General features: G+C 44.6%; 1 protein-coding gene across 5 annotated transcripts in view; it reads left to right on the top strand.

Annotated features, from left to right (window-relative positions):
* Positions 1-22,045, top strand: part of MAP3K3 (mitogen-activated protein kinase kinase kinase 3) — an 80,564-nt gene that overhangs the window by 18,955 nt on the left and 39,564 nt on the right. For all 5 annotated transcript variants that reach the window (XM_062215656.1, XM_062215655.1, XM_062215654.1 and 2 more), the window contains 2 exons: positions 5,344-5,384; positions 15,467-15,566. In XM_062215656.1, the coding sequence (XP_062071640.1) occupies positions 5,344-5,384; positions 15,467-15,566 (141 nt within the window). The remainder of the gene's footprint in view (positions 1-5,343; positions 5,385-15,466; positions 15,567-22,045) is intronic.

Raw genomic sequence — 22,045 nt, 5'->3', positions numbered from 1 at the left:
AGCAAGGAAGGGACATGGTGTAAGAGAAGGTTGAGATGGCTGCACTGTAGAGGAATGTGAAGTGGGTTGAATCAGGGGAGCGTAGAAGTATAGAGGTGGCTTTCAGAACCTAGGGGAAAGTGTCTGAATAAGAGTGATGTCTGGAAAAAAACAAAACAAAATGCTGATGTCTGAGAGAATTAGAAAGAGTCTCATACCAGGGCCCTTTGAAGGGAGAACTGGAACTTATTGTTGGGCTGAAAGAACTCAGATGTTTGAGCCTATATAGCTGAGAGATTGGCAGTACCAGTATTAGAAATTGCAACACTAAGAGAGGAGATGAGTTTAAGGAGGGCAGTTGATGTAGATACATCAACTGTTGATAGGAAAAAGCTCTTAGAGTGTGTCGGGTATTTGTGTATGTAGAATTTTGTAGGTCCAGAGTCCTTTCCTCTAATTCTGAAATCCAGAGTATTGAAACTAAAGAGATTAAAAAAAAAAAAAATTTAAAGGAAACTCATTTGGCAACAAAACTCAGCCTGAATGGACACAGAGTTATTTATAGTCTCTACTTATTGTGAATATTTATACATTTTATTGCAAAAATTAGAGTATCTTAGAGAACTAGATTGTACAGTGTTAATAAAACCCTAAATCAGCCGGCACCGTGGCTCACTTGGTTAATCCTCCACCTGCGGCGCCAGCATCCCATATGGGCGCCAGTTCTAGTCCCAGTTGCTTCTCTTCCAGTCCAGCTCTCTGCTGTGGCCCAGGAAGGCAGTGAAGGATGACCCAAGTGCTTGGGCCCCTGCACCCGCATGGGAGACTGGGAGGAGGCACTTGGCTCCTGGCTTCGGATTGGCATAGCTCCAGCCGTAGTGGCCATTTTGGGGGTGAACCAACGGAAGGAAGACCTTTTTCTCTGTCTCTCTCTCTCACTGTCTAACTCTATCTGTCAAATAATAATAATAAAAAAAAAAACCTAAATCAATTTAGCAATATGTTGAGTACAACGAGAAGGAGGACAGTGTTCTCCACAGTCACTTGGTTACCTAGATTGAGGAAGATTCCCTGTCCTAGGATATGAGGCTGCCAGGGGAGAACGTATAGAGCTTAATGCTGTTCCTAGCTCTTGGTCAGAACGAGGCACAGTTCCAAACTAACTTCAGGAAATGCAGGGGAGTGAGGAAATACTTGTAAGCAGTGTGCCTCTGTCGCAGCAGTTCTGCCCTGGGCACCTCTTATTCCTGGGGGAGGCATCACATGGTCCACAGAACATACATACCACAGGACTCTAAATCCAAGTCATTCTGAAACAGTTTTGGTCAAAGGATAATGGACCTGTATTATTGTTATTGAGCACTTACTATATTTCAGGTGTTATTCTAAACTCTTTGCCCAAATTTATCATTTAATTCACTCAATTTTACCATTTAATTCATTCAGTAATATCATGAGATAGAGACTAAAATTCTTATCTTACAGATGAGGAAACTGAGTCACAAGTTTGAGATAGCACAGCGTGGAAATTGTATAACCAGGATTTGACTCCGGTGCTATGTTTTTAACAACTACAGATCTGCCTCAAATATGTGGCAGACAGATAAAGCTTTGCTTGAGGATTGGGCTAGAAATAGGAATTTGGGAACCATCTCTTCAGAGGTTGACTGATTAAGTTTATTCCTGCAAGGAAAAGGTGTGGGGAGAGGAGGAGAAAACCTGAAGGCAAAAGTCCAAATGTCAAGAAATGTTCACACATGGTGGGAGGGGTCAGAGAGGGTCTGGAGAAGAAGAACCAATGAAGAAGCAGAAGTGGTTACAAAAGTGTTTACAAAAGTGGCAGATTCCCTAGGCTTGAATAGAGTCACAGAAGTCAGAGGAGGACTTGGCCACCAGTACAGAGGGCCTTAAGAGAGGTCAAGAAGAATGATTGGCAGGAAGGAATCAGTTGGATTATCTTTATCTGAACTTTCCTTATCCATGGCTTTTTATGGTCAGTCTGACAAGAGAAACTCAGATTTAGGAACTCAGCAGATTCAAGTGCACCGTGTGGCACATGGAAGCCCATCAGGGCCTGCATCCTGCTCAGAGAAGCCATCTTTGGTTATACTGCTTACTTGTCATTTGATTATTTGGTTAGTCTTGAGGAGAGGTGATTTGTGGTTTATAGCCAAAGTTTAATTCCCTTTCTGACTAAATTCCTATAGATTAGTGCTTAAGTTATGGCCCATCATGAAATAAATTTGGTGCCTTGTAAAGGGTCTAATAAAATTCCTTGATAGGTGCATCTAAACAGAATGTTCTCCCAGCTTAAAAATGAGTATTATTTGTATTAACTTTAGTTAATATGCCAGTATTAGCTAATGAATTGTAGCAAAAAGAAATGTGCTATATAGTGTTAAGATGTTAATAATAGGGAGAACTGTGTGTGAGAGAAGGATATATGAGAACTCTGTTCCATTTTCTCAGTTTTTCTGAAACACTCTAAAACTGATCCAACAATAAAACACATTAATTAAAAAATGAGAGCTACACCAAGGTGTGCAGGCATGCAGTAACCCAAAGCTGGGATAGATAGACGGGACTACAAACTTCGGTGGACACTTGGGGTCCTCCAGAGCCAGATGTGGAGATAGCAGAGCTGGAGATGACATGTCACTGGTGGCAGCAGATCTCACGTACCCTGCTTTAGAGGGGCTCTTGTCATGGTAACTGCTAGCATTTGAGGGAAGTGAGAAAGAGAAGACAGAAAATTGCTCTCTCTTTTGTGTACCTTCAACCCAGGCAGTACTCCCTCTGAAGTCCTGTCCTATCTTTCCACTTGTGTACCAGTGAGTATGGTGCTCCCCCCCACATACAACACTCACCTAGAATGCAGATCACAGGGGGCTGTCAGACTTCCTCTTCCATCCCCAGTTACCCACAGCCTCAGTCAAAGGCTCCCCCATTGGTGTTGTAGCTTACTGCATGCTTGGAGTCCCAGTCTCCTGGGTCTCATGTCATTATTACCCCAGATATGAAGATTTTTCCATTTCTCTCCATGAATTCCAAAAAGTTAGATCAGGAAAGATCCTTTGAGGTATTGGCATTGTGTCACAGTGGGTTAAGCTGCTGCTTGCAATGCAATCATCCATATGAATGGATGGGTTTTGATTCAGTTCTCTGTTAATGAACCTAGGAAAGCAGCAGAAGATGGCCCAAGTTCTTGGGCCCCTGCCGTCCACATGGGAGACCCAGATAGAGTTCCTGGCTCCTGGGCCTGGCCCAGCCCCAGCTGTTGCAGCCTTCTGGGGAATGAACCAGTGGATGGAAGATTCTCTCTCTCTCTCTCTCTCTCTCTCTCTCTCTGACTCTTTCAAATAAGTAAATCAATCTTTTAAAAAAATCCTGTGATAGTTTACTTCTTTCAGTGCTCCCATTTAATCCCTGCTTCTGTAAGTAAAATAAACTTCATTTGCCTGTGTGACACTTAAGTTGTCGCATAGGAGGGTAATTAAGAGCCAGATTTCTAGGTTTTAAATCCTGCCTCTTCCTTTACAAGCAGTGAGACCTAACCTTAGGGAAAATTACTTAACCTCATTGTAACTTAGTTTCTTTTGTAAAATAGGGTAGTAGTACTTACTGTGAGGATTAGTGAATTAATACCTATAGTGTACTTAGAACAATGCTTAGTATGTAGTAAATGCTCAATTGTTATTATGATCTATATGTTATTAAAGGATAAGAGGGCTATATCAATACTTTTATTTTTAAGAGTTATCACATTACAGGCTTTATTCCTTAGAGGAGCCTTGCTGTCTACTTTTTTTATATGTGCACTTTCCAGGGATGTTAAACTCTCTTTCAGTTTCCTTGTCTCATTAGAGTAGAGAATACTATTGCTATACTCTAATTCAGTGATTTCCCGGGTGTTGTCTGGTAACCCTTAGATTTAAGAGAATCTTCCAGCAGGTCAGAAGTCCATTAAATCAAAACTATCTTCATAATAATACTGATTTGTTGGGGCCTGTGCTGTGGCTCAGCTGGTTAAAGCCATGACCTTTAGTGCTAGCATCATGTATGGGTGCTGGTTCAAGTCTCAGCTGTTTCACTTCCAATCCCGCTCCCTGCTAATGTGCCTGGGAAAGCAGCAGAAGATGGCCCACATGGAAGACCCAGATAATGCTCCTAGCTCCTAGCTTCTGGCTTCAGCCTGGCCCATTGTGGCCATTGTGGCCATCTGAGGAGTGAACCAGTGGATGGAAGGTCTCTCTGTGTAACTCTGCCTCTCAAATAAATAAATAAATCTTAAAAATATATATTGATGAGTTATTTGCCTTTTTTACTCTCATTTTCTTAAGAATGTACAGTGGATGGACCAGCATTAAGTGCAATGGTTAAGATGCTATTTTGGATACCCACATCCCATATTGGAGTCCCAGGTCTGTTTCTGTTTCTGGCCTCCTGCTAATGTACACACTGGGAAATAGCAGGTGATGGCTCAAGTACTTGGGGCCCTACTACCCATGCGGGAGACCTAAATTGAGTTCCTGGCTTCTAGCTTTGGCTTGGTCCAACCCGGGCTTTTGGGGAGTGAGCCAGCAAATGGAAACTCTGTTTCTTTCTCTGTCTCTAAAATTAAAAAGAATGTCCAATGGAGTTTTCAAGAAGCTATATGATATGTGTTATCACCACAGAATAAGAACAGAAGCAGCTATGAGAATCCAGCTGCCTTAAGGTGTGCATTGTGGGGGGTGGGTGTTGGCGCTGTGGTGTAGTGGCCTAAGACTCTGCCTGTGGTGCCGGCATCCCATATGAACACCGGTTCATGTCCCGGATGCTCCTATTCCAATTCAGCTCTCTGCTAATGGCCTGAGAAAGCAGTGGAAGATATCCCAACTGCTTGGGCCCCTGTTCCCATGTGGGATACCCAGAAGAAGCCCCTGGCTTTGGATCGGCCCAGCTCCAGCCTTTGTGGCCATTTGGGGAGTGAACCAGCAGATGGAAGATCCCTCTCTTTGTCTCTCCCTCTTGTCTGTAACTCTACCTCTCAAATAAATAAATAAAATCTTTAAAAAAAAAAAAAGGAAAGGAAAGAAAAAGAAATAGAGCATGTATGAAGCTAGAATTGGCAAGTCTGATTAGCAACTAAGCTGGTATAGCCATCGAGGAACCTTATCCCATGAACTTTGTTGCCCCAGAGGTTGGAACTGTGGGAGTTGTAACTGGGAAGGAATGCCTCTCAGAGTAGAGAAGCTGGAGGAAGAGCCATCGGGGCTATTTTCCTGTTGGTAAAAGGACTACCCAAAGCGTGCCTGGGAAAGGAAGGCATAACATGTCAGAGAACCTTCTAACCTGTCTATCATTTTTTTTTTTTTTTGGCAGAGTGATGTCAGGATCAAGTTTGAGCACAATGGGGAGAGGCGGTAAGTCTGCATTCTGATTGATAGTTGTGTTCGTGTGTACTAAAGTTCTCAGAAAGCATTCATGATTCTCCTTTTGTGACCACTGACTGGCTAGTGGGGTTGATTGGGCATAAAAGGGACAGTTTTACCCTTCCCTTGGGCTATCAGCTGAACCTTGTTTCTGGTCATTTCAACTCCTGATGTGATTCTATTCTGCTCTATTCCAGTATTGTGAGTCCTGTTACTTTGCTAGAGCTCCTGATACTCTCATTATGGCTTCTAGACACAGTGACACTGTAAACCTGTGTGCATTAGAGGGAGATCAGGATTCTCCTGTGATGTGGTGCCATTCCTGGCTTTGTCCACACCAGGGACCAGGTTTGTGGATTGAGAGTTTCCTCGGGGCAGCGCCGTGGCTCACGTGGTTAATCCTCCGCCTGCGGCGCTGGCATCCCATATGGGCGCTGGGTTCTAGTCCTGGTTGCTCCTCTTCCAGTCCAGCTCTCTGCTGTGGCCCACGAGTTCAGTGGAGGATGGCCCAAGTGCTTGGGCCCCTGCACCCGCATGGGAGACCAGGGGGAGACACCTGGCTTCTGGCTTCGGATCAGCAGAGCGCGCTGGCCGTGGCGGCCATTTCGGGGGTGAACCAACGGAAGGAAGACCTATCTCTCTGCCTCTCTCTCTCACTGTCTAACTCTGCCTGTCAAATAAAAATTTTAAAAAATAAAGTTTCCTAATGATGTCTCTAAGTCATGGGAAGCTGCACAAAGTCCATCAGTTGTGAAAGATTTTCAGATCCTTTAAGGACAAAGAAAGATGCAGTTCTAAGATTCAGAATCTTCATTAGGGAAGTGAAAGTAATATTATAAAACTCATGCTCTTTTCTCCACTGCCAGTGTTTTAGTTATTATTATTATTATTGTGTATGTGTGAAGCCAAGATAGAAGTTCTTGGTGGAAAAAAATATGACTCCACTTAATTTCTCACTATTTTGGCCGGCGCCGCAGCTCAGTAGGCTAATCCTCCGCCTTGCGGCGCCGGCACACCTGGTTCTAGTCCCGGTCGGGGCACCGATCCTGTCCTGGTTGCCCCTCTTCCAGGCCAGCTCTCTGCTGTGGCCAGGGAGTGCAGTGGAGGATGGCCCAAGTGCTTGGGCCCTGCACCCCATGGGAGACCAGGAGAAGCACCTGGCTCCTGCCATCGGAACAGCGCGGTGTGCCGGCCGCAGCGTGCCTACTGCAGCGGCCATTGGAGGGTGAACCAGCGGCAAAAAGGAAGACCTTTCTCTCTGTCTCCCTCTACTGTCCACTCTGCCTGTCAAAAATAAAAAAAAAAAAATTTCTCACTATTTAAAGAAAAATGTTTTTTGTTTGTTTGTTTAACTTTTATTTAATATAAATTTCCAAAGTACAGCTTATGGATTACAATGGCTTCCCCCCCATAACTTCCCTCCCACCCGCAACCCTCCCCTTTCTCGTTCCTTCTCCCCTTCCATTCACATCGAGATTCATTTTCATTTCTCTTATATACAGAAGATCAGTTTATTATATATTAAGTAAAGATTTCAACAGTTTCCACCCACATAGAAACACAAAGTGAAAAATACTGTTTGGGTACTAATTATAGCATTAAATCACAATGTATAGCACATTAAGGACCGAGATCCTACATGAGGAGTAAGTGCACAGTGACTCCTGTTGTTGACTTAACAATTTGACACTCTTGTTTTTGGTCTCAGTAATCTCCCTGGGCTCCAGTCATGAGTTTCCAAGGCTATGGAAGCCTTTTGAGTTCACCGACTCTTATCATATTTAGACAAGGTCATAGTCAAAGTGGAAGTTCTCCCTTCAGAGAAAAGTACCTCCTTCTATGATGACCCATTCTTTCCACTGGGATCTCACTCGTGGAGATCTTTCATTTAGGTCATTTTTTGTTTGTTTTTTGACAGGCAGAGTGGACAGTGAAGAGAGAGACAGAGAGAAAGGTCTTCCTTTGCCGTTGGTTTACCCTCCAATGGCCGCCGCAGCCGGTGCACCGCACTGAACCAAAGGCAGGAGCCAGGTGCTTCTCCTGGTCTCCCATGCGGGTGCAGGGCCCAAGCACTTGGGCCATCCTCCACTGCACTCCCGGGCCACAGCAGAGAGCTGGCCTGGAAGAGGGAACCTGGTGTGCCGGCGCCGCAGGCGGAGGATTAGCCTAGTGAGCCATGGCACCAGCCTAAAGAAAAATGTTTAAAAAAGATACAGAGGCCAGCGCCACGGCTCACTAGGCTAATCCTCCGTCTGCACTGCCAGCACTCTGGGTTCTAGTCCCAGTCGGGGTGCCGGATTCTGTCCCGGTTGCTCCTCTTCCAGGCCAGCTCTCTGCTGTGGCCCGGGAGTGCAGTGGAGGATGGCCCAAGTGCTTGGGCCCTGCACCCGCATGGGAGACCAGGAGGAAGCACCTGGTTCCTGGCTTCGGATCAGCACAGCGCGCCAGCCATAGTAGCCATATAGGGGGTGAACCAACAGAAAAGGAAGACCTTTCTCTCTGTCTGTCTGTCTCTCTCTCTCTCTCTCACTGTCTACCTCTGCCTGTCCAAAAAAAAAAAGGATACAGAACTCATGTGATGAGATACTTGGCACCCTTTGTGTGCACAGGTGCCGTCTGTGTGCATATAAATGTCCCTTTCCTGTTGCCATCTCCTCTCCCTCCCTTTTCTACGCTTTTCAGTGTTTGGAGAGGCAAAGGACACGCTCAGGAGGATGGGATCTTCCTACTTCAAGAGTTTCCCTTGGCCAGCACCGCGGCTCAACAGGCTAATCCTCCGCCTGTGGCACTGGCACACCGGGTTCTAGTCCCCGTTGGAGCGCTGGATTCTTTCCTCGTTGCTCCTCTTCCAGTCCAGCTCTCTGCTGTGGCCCGGGAGTGCAGTGGAGGATGGCCCAAGTGCTTAGGCCCTGCACCCCATGGGAGACCAGGAGAAGCACCTGGCTCCTGGCTTCAGATCAGCGTGGTGCGCCGGCAGCGGCGGCCATTGCGGGGTGAACCAACGGTAAAGGAAGACCTTTCTGTCTCTCTCTCTCACTGTCCACTCTGCCTGTCAAAAAAAAAAAAAAAGAGTCTCCCAAGGGGACCTTAAAAGCCTCCAACCTTTAAGATTTATTTATTTGAAAGACAGAGTTAGTGCTAAAAAAAAACAAAAAAACAGAGTTACAGAGAGGCAGAGGCTGAGAGAGACAGAAAGATCTTCCATCTGCTGGTTCACTCCCCAAACGGCACCATGGCCAGAGCTTACCAAAGTGAGGAGCCAGGAGCCTCTTCTGGATCTCCCATGTGGATGCAAGGGCCCAGGCACTTGGGCCATCTTCTACTGCTTTCCCAGGCCATAGCAGAGAGCTGGACCGGAAGTATAGCAGCCAGGACTAGAACCAGTCCCCAAATGGGATGCTGGCACTGCAGGCGGCAGCTTTACTTGCTACACCACAGCGCCAGCCCCTCCAAACATTCTTTTTTTCAAATATTCTTAATTGTGGTAGTTCTCTGCAGCTTGCATCTTTCAGCCCACTTTGAAGCTAGCTCTGGGAGAGATGGATAGCTGCTGTTCTCCCTTAGAAAGATCTATTCATGGGGCTGGTGTTGTAGTGGGGTGGGTTAAGCTGCTGCCTGTGATGCCAGCGTCCCTTATCAGTACTGGTTCAAGTACAAACTGCTCCACTTTCGATCCAGCTCCCTGCTAACGTGCCTGGGGAAGAAGCAGAAAGTGCTCAAGTCCTCAAGCCCCTGCACTCACGGGGAAGACTCAGATAAAGCTCCTGGCTCCTGGCTCCTGGTTTCTGCCTGGTCCAGCCCCAGCCATTGTGGCCATTTGGGGAGTGAAGCAGAGGATAGAAGATTCTCTCTATATAACTCTGCCTTTCAAATAAATAAAATAAATCTTTAAAAAAAAAAAAAAGATCCTTTTACAGCCTGCAAGGTTGTCAGAGGCTGCCTGGTGGAAGCATTGTGGAAAGTATGGTCTGCAGAGCCAGGATCTTGGTGTTTCCATGTGGGTTCTAAGGCTGTTGCTAGCCTGGAGGGAGAAAGACTTTCTAAACTCTCTCTCTACTCCTCTGCTTCTCTTGTGTTCTGACATTAGCCAGGAAGTAAAATTGTCACCTCATTTCTGCTGTTTTTCACACTTTCTGACCTGACTGGGTTTTGGAGGGATTGCCAAATTCATAACAACAAAGAGTTTTCAGAAGTAGATATGAAATCAAAAGCTCAATTGTGTTAGAGTCTAATTATGCAGTTACGCTCTCCCGAATTCCCTGTTCCCAAAGTAGTATGCTGTTACAGTGAGTGGACTTACACTCAGAAAGTCTATGTGTTTGGTTTTGGAGATGCTGCCAGATTGAAACCACAAATATTTAAGGTGGTCAGGCAGGAATGGCCTTTTGAAGCCCTGAGCGGTGGAACATTGATATCAAGGTTTTGAAAACTGTGCATTCTCTTTTTATGGAGCTATTTTCAGGAGCCATGGCATTTCACTGTGTGTGTGCTATGTGTGGAATTGAGGACTTTATAAACTTGGTACAGGGAAGCCAAGTTCAAGTTGCTTTGTGCCAGAGAGCACTAGTTTCATGTATTTTACTAGGATTTTGTAGAGAATGTCATTGTGGTCTTTCTGTACTTTTTACAAAGGATATGGGTAGTATCTATCTGAATACAGTCCCTTATAGAATTAGAATTGAGAGAAAAGAGGAAAGAAGTAGTGGCTTTTCCAAGTCCTCCATGCCAAGTGTCCTTTTTAGTGGGCTAACTGCCTTTCCTTTGGAAGGCTGTGGACTAGGTCCTTGACTCTCCTTCTTAGCTCCAGGACAGCAAAAGAAGCTAATCATAGATTAGGATCTCCTTCTCTTTTAAAATCTTAACAACAGGACACTGGTTGTCATTAACCATCAGTTGATGATTGTCAGAGTTGTTAGATTCCTCTTTGAGGCACTGTCCCAAAAATTTCTGCTATTCTGTGTGATAACAGCATCTTGGATGTCCCAAACTTGGAACTTCTGTTTCCTGATTTGACCATCTTTCTGCTTTGGAGAGTTTTGAATGGCTCATTACCAGGACAAATGCAGGAGAGTTTATCTCTGAGCCTGATCCTTTCCCAGTAGTGTGCTAGGAACATCTGAGCGGACTTCTGGCATTTTATTCAGAAAAACTGGCCTTTTTTGAACTGTTGTTGGGACCTTAATGTAGGAGGCATGGTCTGCTGTCAGGAATTAATGGGAAGCCATTCTCTCAAAAGGTTCCAGAATATGACACCCTACCCACTCCCACACACACCTGCTATCCAGATAGCACCTAGCAGTATCACTGCTTGGGATGTTTGATATGACAGGAAAAAACATTATACAGATTCAAGTGTGGATGGATTTCCTAGTGGAGAGAACTAATATTGGCAGTCTGATTTCCAAAAATGAAAGGTGGTGATGGAAAAAATTATGGAAAATTATTTTCTGAGATATTAGGCTTTGCATAACAGATAGACTGTGTGTAGTAGAGCTTATAGTAATATTCTGTCACTGTTGTCCAATAAAACTTAATGCTATAATGGAAATGTTGCCTATCTATTTTGTCCAATTAGTGAGCACTTGAAATGTGGCTAGTGAGACTGAGGAACCAATTTTTAAATTTAATTTATTTAGCCTTCTATGTCTAGTGAATAGCTCATTTCCAGAATATGAAGGCTGTTATGCTGCTCACTGATTTGAGCCAAACTGATACAGAAGAATATTAAAGAAATCATCTGGTCAGATTTCATTAAAACCCTTTGGCTTAGATCCCTTTTTTCTGTTTATTACTTCTTCCTCTGGTTATACCACCTCCCACTCTGGGAATAAGGTAAGATGTGACAGAACCACATACTTCTTCCTGTCAGCATGGAAGTGGATCAGAAGTAGAGGCCCATGGCTGAGTGCTGCTGCTGTACTACATGCTAGTCTGATTTCATCCTGCCTAGGCATACTGAGATGAAGTTGTCTTAATAAGCATTTCCCAAGCATATTTTCAAGTGTGTGTTAGCAACTGTTAACTCTTCTGTGAACTTGGCTGCTTTCTTTTTCTTAATGATTTTTTACAAATATGTTCTCCAATTTGGTATTTGTTTAACTTTATTGGTTTATTTTGTCATGAGAAGTTTAGCTTTTTTTGAGAAGTTAAAATTTTTGTCAAGTCTGTATTTTTTGTCCTCTGTATTTTATGTTATACTTAGGAAGACTTCCCGCACTCCAAGATTTTTTAATACTGTATTTTCTGTATGCATGAGTTTCTATCTGATATTCTCTTCTGTTTCATTTATCTCTTTGCTGTTACTTGTTTATTTATAAGTCAGAAAAAGACAGAGAGGCAGACAAAATTCTTCCATCTACTGGTTCACTCCCCAAATGCCCACAGCAGCCAGAGTTTAGTCAGGCTGAAGCCAAGAGCTAGAAACTCAATCTGAGTCTCCCATGCAGGTGACAGGGACCTAAGTACTTGAGCCATCACCTGCTGTCTCCCAGTGTATGCATTGGCAAGAAGCTGGAATGAAAAGCCAAGTTGGGACTTGAACTCGGGCACTCTGATATAGGATATATCAGAGTCTTAATAACTCAACAAATGGCTTTCCTTATTTTTAATTATTTAAGTTCACTGTATTGGCTTGGACCTATGTGAAACTGACACCTTTGTATATCAAAGGTGATGGAACATCATGGTCTTATATAGTTCAACCTAATACAGTCACTAAAATTTTTTAAAAGATTTATTTATTTATTTGAAAGGCAGAGTTATAAAGAGGCACAGAGAGAGAGAGAGAGAGGTCTTCATCTGCTGGTTCACTCCCCAAATGGCTGCAATGGCCAGAGCTAAGCTGATCTGAAGCCAGGAACCAGAAGCTTCTTCCAGGTTTCCCTGGTGTGTACAGAGGCCCAAGGACTTGGGTTGTCTTCTACTGCTTCCCCAGACCATGGAAGAGAGCTGGATCAGAAGTGGAGCAGCCAGGAGTCGAATCGGCACCCGTGTGGGATGTCTACACCAAGGCAGTGGCTTTACCTACTGTGCCACAGCACTGGCACCTCATTAAATTTTTTTATTATGGAAATTTCGAACACATGAAAATATGTAAGATATTATGCTGAACACTTATAGGCCTGTCACCTAGCTTCAGTATTATTAACATTTTCCCAGTCTTTTAGTCTTTCTTTTTTTTTTTTTTTTAAGATTTATTTATTTGAAAAGCAGAGTTACATAGAAAGAGAGATCTTCCATCCTCTGATTCAATCCCCAAATGGCTGCAACAAAGCCAGGAGCCTGGAAATCCATCCAGGTCTCCCATGTGAGTGGCAGGGGCCCAAGTACTTGGACCATTTTTCTGCTGCCTTGTCAGGCACATTAGCTGGGAGCTGCATTGAAAGTGGAGCAAGTGGGAATCAAACCAACACCCATATGGGCTGCTGGTATCATAGGCAGCAAGTTAACCCACTGTACCACACAACCAGCCTTCAACATTTGTCAGTCTCATTTCATCTATTCCCTCTTTTTTATTTTTGCTGGAATATTTAACAAGAAGTCCTTTTTTAGCACCTCTTTGGAAAAGTTCTTATTCAACCTTATTATATTTACAGAAATTGTTCTTTGGAGGCCGGTGTTGTGGTATAGCAGGTTAAGCTGCTGTCTGCAGCACCTGCATCCCATATGGGCACCAGATTGAGTCCCGGCTGCTCCACTTCTGATCCAGCTCCCTGCTAATGTGCCTGGGAAAGCAGTAGAAGATGGCTCAAATGCTTGTGTTCCAGCACCCACATGGGAGACCAGGAAGAAGCTTCTGGTTCCTGGCTTTGGCCTGGCCTAACCCCAGCCATTGTGGCCATCTGGGGAGTGAACCAGTGAATGGGAGACCTCTCTGTGTGTGTGTGTGTGTGTGTATGTCTGTAACTCTGCCTTTCAAATAAGTAAATAAATCTTAAAAAAATAAAAAAGAAATTTGCTCTTTTAACTGACCTAATGAGTATCACCAGAAAAGCTTCCATATCAGTGCAGCTTACTTATCCAGATATATCACTGGTTAAGAAAACTGACCTAGCATATAACCAACTCAAGGAGAATTTCTGTGACTGTACAGTAGGAAATCTCAGTCTGAGGATAACCAGTGTATGCCATCTCAAATGGAAAAGACTTTGAAAGTCCTGGAGATTAGTCAGTTTGGAGTTGAGGTTATGTTTTTAGGATTGCTACTCCAATCTCTATGTTTTCTTTTCTTTCTTTCTTTTTTGAAGATATATTTATTTACTTGAGAGTCAGTTACAGACAGAAGAGGGAGAGACAGAGAGTGAAGTCTTCCTTCCACTGGCTCACTTCCCAAATGGCTGCAACAGTTGGAGCTGAGCTAATCTGAAGCCAGAAGCCAGGAGTTCTTCTGGGTCTCCCACGTGGGTGCAGAGGCCCAAGAACTTGGGCCATCTTTCACTGCTTTCACATTAGCTGGGAACTGGATCAGAGGTGGAGCAACTGGGGCTCTAACTGGTACCCAGATGGAATGCTGGTGCTGCAAGCTGGGGCTTCAACCCACTGTGCCACAGCACTGACCCCTCTAGCTTGTTTCTTAACAAGAATATTTGGAACATAGTTTTTAAATTCAGTGGCCTACTTTAATACTTTGATTGTCTGAAGGGACCAAACTGACTAATCTCCAGGACTTTCAAAGTCTTTTCCATTTGAGATGCCATATGCTGGTTATCCTCAGAACTGAGATTTCCTACTGTACAGTCACAGAAATTCTCCTTGAATTGGTTATATGCTAGGTTCTTTCTTTCTTTTTTTTTTTTTTGACAGGCAGAGTGGATAGTGAGAGAGAGAGACAGAGAGAAAGGTCTTCCTTTTTGCCATTGGTTCACCCTCCAATGGCCGCTGCAGCCGGCGCATCTCGCTGATCCGGAGCCAGGAGCCAGGTACTTCTCCTGGTCTCCCATGCGGGTACAGGGCCCAAGTACTTGGGCCATCCTCCACTGCCCCTCCGGGCCACAGCAGAGAGCTGGCCTGGAAGAGGGCAACCAGGATAGAACCCAGCGCCCCAACTGGGACTAGAACCCGGTGTGCTGGCGCCGCAAGGTGGAGGATTAGCCTGTTAAGCCATGGTGCCGGCTTAGGTCAGTTTTCTTAACCTTTGATTGTCTGAAGGGTAGAATAGATCACTGGGATTGACCAATGCTTGTAGGAGCTATTGTCAAACTTGAGAGATAGGGGCAAGTGTTCTGGCAAGCAGGTTAAGCTGTCACTTGGGATCCTGCATCTGTATTGGAGTACCAGTCAAGAACTAGTTATTCAACTTCTAATTCAGCCTCCTGCTAAACATGGCAATAGATGGTGGCTCAAGTGCTTGGGCAGCCACCATCTACTTGGGAGACCCACATGGAATTCCTGTCCTTGATACTAGCTAACTGTCCTGGTCCAGTTCTCACTATTCAATGCATTTGGGAAGTAAACCAGTGGATGGAAGATCTCTTTTTCTCTCTCTCCCCCTCATTGTCTCTTCCTTTCTGCCATTCTATCAAGTAGATAATAAACTAACAAATAAATATGAAGAAAAAACCCTGAGAGATGCCCAGGTGAAGGATGAAAAGGTAAAGGTAGATAAGAGAGGAAAAAGAAACAATAGAGAAAAAGGCAAACTGAGGGAAAGAAAAAAGAGAAATTTTTTTTTAAGATTTATTTATTTGAAAAACAGAGTTACAGAGAGAGGTAGAGACAGAGAGGTCTTCCATCCGCTGGTTCACTCCCCAAATGGCCTCAATGGCCGGGGCTGCACCAATCCACAGGCAGGAGCCAGGAGCTTCTTCCCGGCCTCCCACGTGGGTGCAGGGGCCCAAGGACTTGGGCCATCTTCTAGTGCTTTCTCAGGCCATAGCAGAGAGCTGGATTGGAAGAGGAGCAGCCAGGACTAGAACTGGCACCCATATGGGATGCCAGTGCTTCAGGCCAGGGCTTTAACCCTCTGTGCCACAGTGCCAGCTCCCAAAGAGAAAATCTTACAGTGAGAAAAAAGGGAAAACATACTCAAACTATTGCTTTCTAAACCCTACATTTACCTTCCTGTTGTTTTTCAGAATTATAGGATTTAGCCGTCCTGTGAGATATGAAGATGTGGAGCACAAGGTGGCAGCAGTATTTGGACAACCTCTTGATCTACATTATATGAACAATGAGGTGAGAAAGTACATGTAGAGTGTGGGGACAAGCAGAACAGTTACCAACCTATTTTCTCTGCTTAACTGAGCTTTTTAATGTCATCTGCAGGTTTTCATTTTCTAGAACCTCTGTTCTTAATTCCAATAACTTGGAGATTTCTGTTTTTCAGGAATGGTACCAAGGGCAGGGCTTATATTGTCCCCTTTCCATTTTGTATGGGTATAAAAGCAGAGGGCTCAGCAGGGATAGGAAAGTGTTAGAAAACCACTGGGTGGACTTCCTATTACAGTCATAAATGCTGAATTCTTCTCTAACTCTTGATTATGCTCATTTGCAAAGTTAGCACCTACTTAATGCTGTTTTCAGCTGCCTCTTTCCCAACCCCACTCCCACCCTTCCATATTTATTCCTGCTTTGAATATTACTCAAGAATTCTTTCAATGTCAATTTTTCAGCTACTTTCCCAGCTCCAAGAAACACATTAAAGGCTGTTATGGGGCCGGTGCCGTGGCTCACTTGGTTAATCCTCCGCCTTTGGCGCTGGCATCCCATATGGGTGCTGAGTTCTAGTCCCAGTTGCTCCTCTTCCAGTCCAGCTCTCTGCTGTGGCCCAGAGGGCAGTGGAGGATGGCCCAAGTGCTTGGGCCCTGCACCTGCATGGGAGACCAGGAGGAAGCACCTGGCTCCTGGCTTCGGATTGGTGCAGCGCCAGCCGTAGCGGCCATTTGTGGGGTGAACCAATGGAAGGAAGACCTATCTCTCTGTATCTCTCTCTCTCACTGTCTGTGACTCTACCTGACAAATTAAAAAAAAAATTTAAAATTTAAAATAAATAAATAAAGGCTGTTATCAGTTTAGGCTGGTGATTTGAAAGGCGTTAGAGTTGGGGGGCAAGATGAAAATTGGGCAATATCATGGCTCTTTGAGAGTCAGATCCTCATTGTGTAGTCTTTTTTTTCTTTTAATGAAATGATAAAATTTTTTAATACTTTTGGGCTGAAATCTGTAGGTCCCAAGATATTTTTAAAGATTTATTTTATTTATTTGAAAGAGTTAGAGAGAGTGAGGGGAAGAGCAGATGGGGAAGAGAGAGAGAGAGAGAGAGATTGATCTTCCATTTGTTGGTTCATGCCCCAAATGGTTCCAACAGCCTGGGCTGGGCAAGGCTGAAGCAAGAACCTGGAACGCCCATCTGGATCTTTCATGTGAGTAGCAGGAGCCTAAGTACCTCAACCATCTCTTTTGTTGTTTCCCAAGGCATATTAGCAGGGAACTGGATTAGAAGTAGAGAAGCCAGGACTTGAAGCAGTACCCATATGGGATGCTGTTTTTTCAGGTGGTAGCTTTGCCTGCTACCCTACCATGCAGCCCCATGGTGCTGAGGTTTTGTTTGTTTGTTTTGTTTTGGCCTAACCACTCCCTGGTTTCTTACCTATAAAATATGCAACTACAGTTACATCTATCGTCAAATAACAAAAATAAGGCCATCTGATCTTTAGTCTTTTGGATTTATATTAGAAATATAGCAAATTTGAGGCTGGCACCATGGCTCAATAGGCTAATCCTCCACCTGTGGCACTGGGACACCGGGTTCTAGTCCTGGTTGGGGCGCCGGATTCTGTCCCGGTTGCCCCTCTTCCAGGCCAGCTCTCTGCTGTGGCTCGGGAGTGCAGTGGAATATGGCCCAAGTGCTTGGGCCCTGCACCCCATGGGAGACCAGGAGAAGCACCTGCTCCTGGCTTCGGATCAGCATGGTGTGCTAGCCATAGCATGCCAGCTGCAGCGGCCATTGCGGGGTGAACCAACGGAAAAGGAAGACTTTTCTCTCTGTCTCTCTCTCTCACTGTCCACTCTGCCTGTCAAATAAAATTTAAAAAAAGGAAAAGAAAAGAAAAGAAATATAGCAAATTTGGAAAATAAATTACTCTATAGTTAATATGGATGCAGATATCTTAAAATATATAAAAATAACACATTTTAAGTACAGAATATGAGAACCCAAACATAAAATTGTCAAATCCATGGAAGTGGAGGTGCCAAGACTCAAACTGACACTCCAACATGGGATATGAGTTATAGGCATCCCAAATAGAAGCTTAACCTGTGCCACATCTGCCCTTTGGTACCTCTTTAAAAAAAAAAAAAAAGAGCTAGTTAAGCTGCCTACCTCCCACATTTGCTCCTGGCTTCAGATTCCTGCTAATGCACACCCTGGGTAGCCACAGTGATAAGTCATTGGATCCCTGTGAAACCTGGATTCAGTTCCTGGCTCCTGGCCTGGCCCAGTCTCAGCCCAACCCCAGCTTGGTCCTGGCCCTTGTAGGCATCTGGAGAGTGAACCAGTGGATGGGAGTTCTCTCTCTCTTTTTCTTTCTCACTCTGCCTCTCAAATTAAATAAATAAAATTCTTCTATTCCTTTCTTTTTTTTTTTTTTTTGACAGGCAGAGTGGACAGTGAAAGAGAGAAAGAGAGAGAGAAAGGTCTTCCTTTGCCGTTGGTTCACCCTCCAATGGCCGCCGCAGCCGGCGCACCATGCTGATCCAAAGGCAGGAGCCAGGTGCTTCTCCTGGTCTCCCATGGGGTGCAGGGCCCAAGCACTTGGGCCATACTCCACTGCACTCCCGAGCCACAGCAGAGAGCTGGCCTGTAAGAGGGGCAACCGGGACAGAATCTGGTGCCCTGACCGGAACTAGAACCCGGTGTGCTGGCACTGCAAGGCAGAGGATTAGCCTATTGAGCCTGCCCTGTCAAGATTTGAGAATCTCAAGTGAAAATTCTATTGAGTTTTTAAGATTTTTGTAATAATAGTTATTGAGATATAATTCCCCTACCATTAAATTTGCTATCTTAAAGTATATGATTCAGTGCTTTTTAGCATAGTCACAGAGTTGTGCAACCAGTACCTCAATCTAATTCCAGAGCATATTGATCACCCCAAAAAGAAACCCTGTACCCATCAGTAGTCACTCTTTATTCTCCTCTTTCCCCAGCCCCTGGCAACAACTACTTTCTATCTCTTTGGATTTGCCTAATCTGTTTTGGATTTCATATAGGTGGAATCATCCAATTTAGAGCCTTTTGTGTCTGGCTTCTTTCACTAAGCATATGTTTTCAAGGGTCACCCAGGTTGTAGCAGGTATCAGCACTTCATTACTTTTATGATTGAATAATAAACATTATATAGATGTTCCACATTTTCACATCTTGTGTATTCATTCATCTGTTGACAGATACTTGGGTTGTTTCTACTTTTTGACCATTGTAAGTGAGGCTGCTATGAACATTTGTATAATTTTCATATGAACGTATGTTTTTAGTTTTCTGAGGTAGATACCTGTGAGTGGAACTACTGGGTCATAAAGTCTATTTAAATTTTTGAGGAACAATCTAATTTTTCTAAAACAGCTATACCATGTTACATTCCTACTAGCAATGTATGAGTGTAGCACTTTCTCTGCCACCCTCGTCAATACTTGTTATTTTCTTTTTCTTTTTTTTTTTTTTTAAAGATTTATTTATTTGAAAGTCAGAGCTACACAGAGAGAGAAGGAGAGGCAGAGAGAGAGAGAGAGGTCTTCTATCCAATGGTTCACTTCCCAATTGGCCATAACGGATGGAGCTGTGCCAATCTGGAGCCAGGAGCTTCTTCTGGGTCTTCCCATGTGGGTACAGGGCCCCAGGGACTTGGGCCATCTTGTACTGCTTTCCCGGGCCATAGGAGAGAGCTGGATCAGAAGTGGAGCAGCCAGGACTCGAATTGGCACCCACATAGGATGCCATCACTGCAAGTGGCAGTTTTACCCACTATGCCACAGCGCTGGCCCTTTTTTGTTTGCTTTTTTTTTTTTTAAATAGCCAGCTTAGTAAGTGGTATGTCATATTGTGGTTTTGGTTTGTATCCCCTTAGTGCTTAATAATGTGGAATGTCTTTTCATGTGCTTATTGGCCATTTGTCTATCTTCTTTGGACAAATGTCTATTCAGATCTTTGGCTCGTTTGAAAAATTGGATTATTGGGACCGGTGCTGTGGCATAGCTTGTGAAGCCACTGCTTGTGGTGCCAGCATCCTGTGTGGGCGCCAGTTCAAGTCCCAGCTGCTCCACTTCCAATCCAGCTCTATGCTATGGCCTGGGTGCTTCTGCTTTCCCAAGCACACAGCTGGGGCTCGAACTGGCATCCATATGGGATGCCGATACTACAGGCTGGGGATTTGACCTGCTGCACCACAGCGCTGGCCCCTGAGATTTTATTTTAAATGCTGTTATTACTATTTATCTTTTACTAACTTAGAATTTAGAGTTCTCATCTCCTTGTATTATAAAGTGGGAACTGAACTTTTACATAATTTTGTGTTTGCCACATTTATAAGATCTGATATTTAGTAGGTCCTAGGCAAAGAATACATTTCTGTATTTTATTTATATTGTTAAAATGTTTGTTTGTTTATTTTAATGATTTATTTATTTACTTGAAAGTCAGAGTTACACAGAGAGAGAGAGAGAGAGAGGTCTTCCATCCACTGGTTCATTCCCCAGATGGCCGCAACGGCCGAAGCTGTGCCAATCCAAAGCCAGGAACCAGGAGCTTCTTCTGGGTCTCCCACGTGGATGCAGGGATCCAAGGACTTGAGCCATCTTCCCTGCTTTCTCAGGCCACAGCAGAGAGCTGGATCGGGAGTGGAGCAGCCGGGACTAGAACCGGCGCCCATATGGGATGCCGGCACCACAGGCAGCGGTTTTACCCACTATGCCACAGAGCCGGCCCTATCTATGTTTGTTTATTTTATCTACTTGAAAGGTAGAGTGCCACATACATACAGGGTAAGCGCTCGAGAGAGAGATTTACTGCTGGCTCACTCTCCAGTGACCACAACAGCCAGGACTGAGCCATATCAAAGCTAGGAGTCTGGAACTCCATCTGGGTCTTCCATGTGAGTGGCAGGAGCCCAAGCACTTGTGCCATCATCTGCTTTCTCCCTGACATAATAGCAGGAAGATGGATTGGAAGTAGAATAGGCAGACTCACACCAGTACTCTGGTACGGAATGTGGATATCCCAAGTGGCAGCATAACTTGTTGCATAACACCTGCCCCCATTTTATATCTTTTAATACTGAATACTCATGATATTATCTGCTTTTTAAAAAATTGACACTGTTTCATAGTGGGTAAAGTCGCCATAGTGGGTAAATGGGCGCTGGTTTGAATCCCGGCTGCTCCACTTCCAACCCAGCTCTCGCTAAAGCCTGGGAAAGCAGTACACAATGGCCCAAGACCTTGGGCACCTGCACCAACATCAAGAGACCCAGAAGAAGCTCCTGGCTCCTGGCTCCTGGCTTCAGATTGGCCCAGCTCCAGCCATTGTAGCCATTTGGGGAGTGAACCAGCAGATTGAAGACCCCTTTCTTTTTCTCTCTCTGTCTCTGCTTCTCTGTAACTCTGCCTTTCAAATAAATAAATAAATAAACATTTTTAAGAAATAGACTAAAATTAATAAATTAATGTATTATTTGAAGGGTGAGAGAGACAGTGAGAGACAAAGTGCACCTATCTACTGGTTCCCTCCCCAAATACTGCAACAGCTGGGACTGTACCAGCCTGAAGCAGGTCAGCAGGGAAACTCAATTCTTGTCTTCCCTGTGGGTAGCAGGACCCCAATTACTTGAACCATCACTGTTGCCTCCCAGGATCTGCATTAGCAAGAAGCTAGAGTCAGGAGCCAAAGCTGGATATTGAACCATGATACTCTGATATGGGATGCTGGCATCTTAATTGCTAGACTAAAGGCCCACTCTGTTCTATGCTCTTAACAGTGTTACACTATGTGTACTCAAGAAATTTCTCCTAATACTTCAGTGGAATGAAAACAAAGGAGATAGTTTTCATATTCTAGTCACAGACTTTGCCTTTAAGCATTAAGATATTAAACTCTGGTGGCCACAGTTAGGGTGTAGCAGGTAGGGCCACTGACTGATGCCAACATCTCATATGGGCACTGGATAGAGTCCCAGCTGCTCCAATTCCAATCCATCTCACTGCTAATGGCCTGAGAAAGGTAGTGGAAGATGGCCCAAGTGCTTGCAACCCTGCCACCCATTTGGAAGAACCAGAGGAAGTTCCCAGCTCCTGCCTTTTGTCAGCCCTGGCCATTCTCTCTCTCTCTCTCTCTCTCTCTCTCTCTTTCTCTCACTCTCCAACTTTCTTTTTTATTTTTTAAAAAGATTTATTTTATTTATTTAAGAGGCAGCGTTATAGACAGAGAGAATCTCCTTCTGTTGGTTCACTCCCCAAATGGCTGCAATGGCCAGAGCTGGGCCAGGCCAAAGCCAGAAGCCAGGAACTTCTCAGTCTCCCATGTGGGTGCAGGGGCCCAAGAACTTGGGCCATCTGCTGCTGCTTTCCTAGGCCATTAGCAGGTAGCAGGATTGGAAGTGGAGCAGCTGGGACTTGAACTGGCACCCATATGGGATTCTGGCGCCACAGGCGGAGGCTTAACC

This window comes from Lepus europaeus, chromosome 18, assembly GCF_033115175.1.
Source record: "Lepus europaeus isolate LE1 chromosome 18, mLepTim1.pri, whole genome shotgun sequence".
Taxonomy (NCBI): domain Eukaryota; kingdom Metazoa; phylum Chordata; class Mammalia; order Lagomorpha; family Leporidae; genus Lepus; species Lepus europaeus.
The sequence above is the reverse complement of the archived record's forward strand: the minus strand, read 5'-3'. Positions and strand labels throughout refer to the sequence as shown.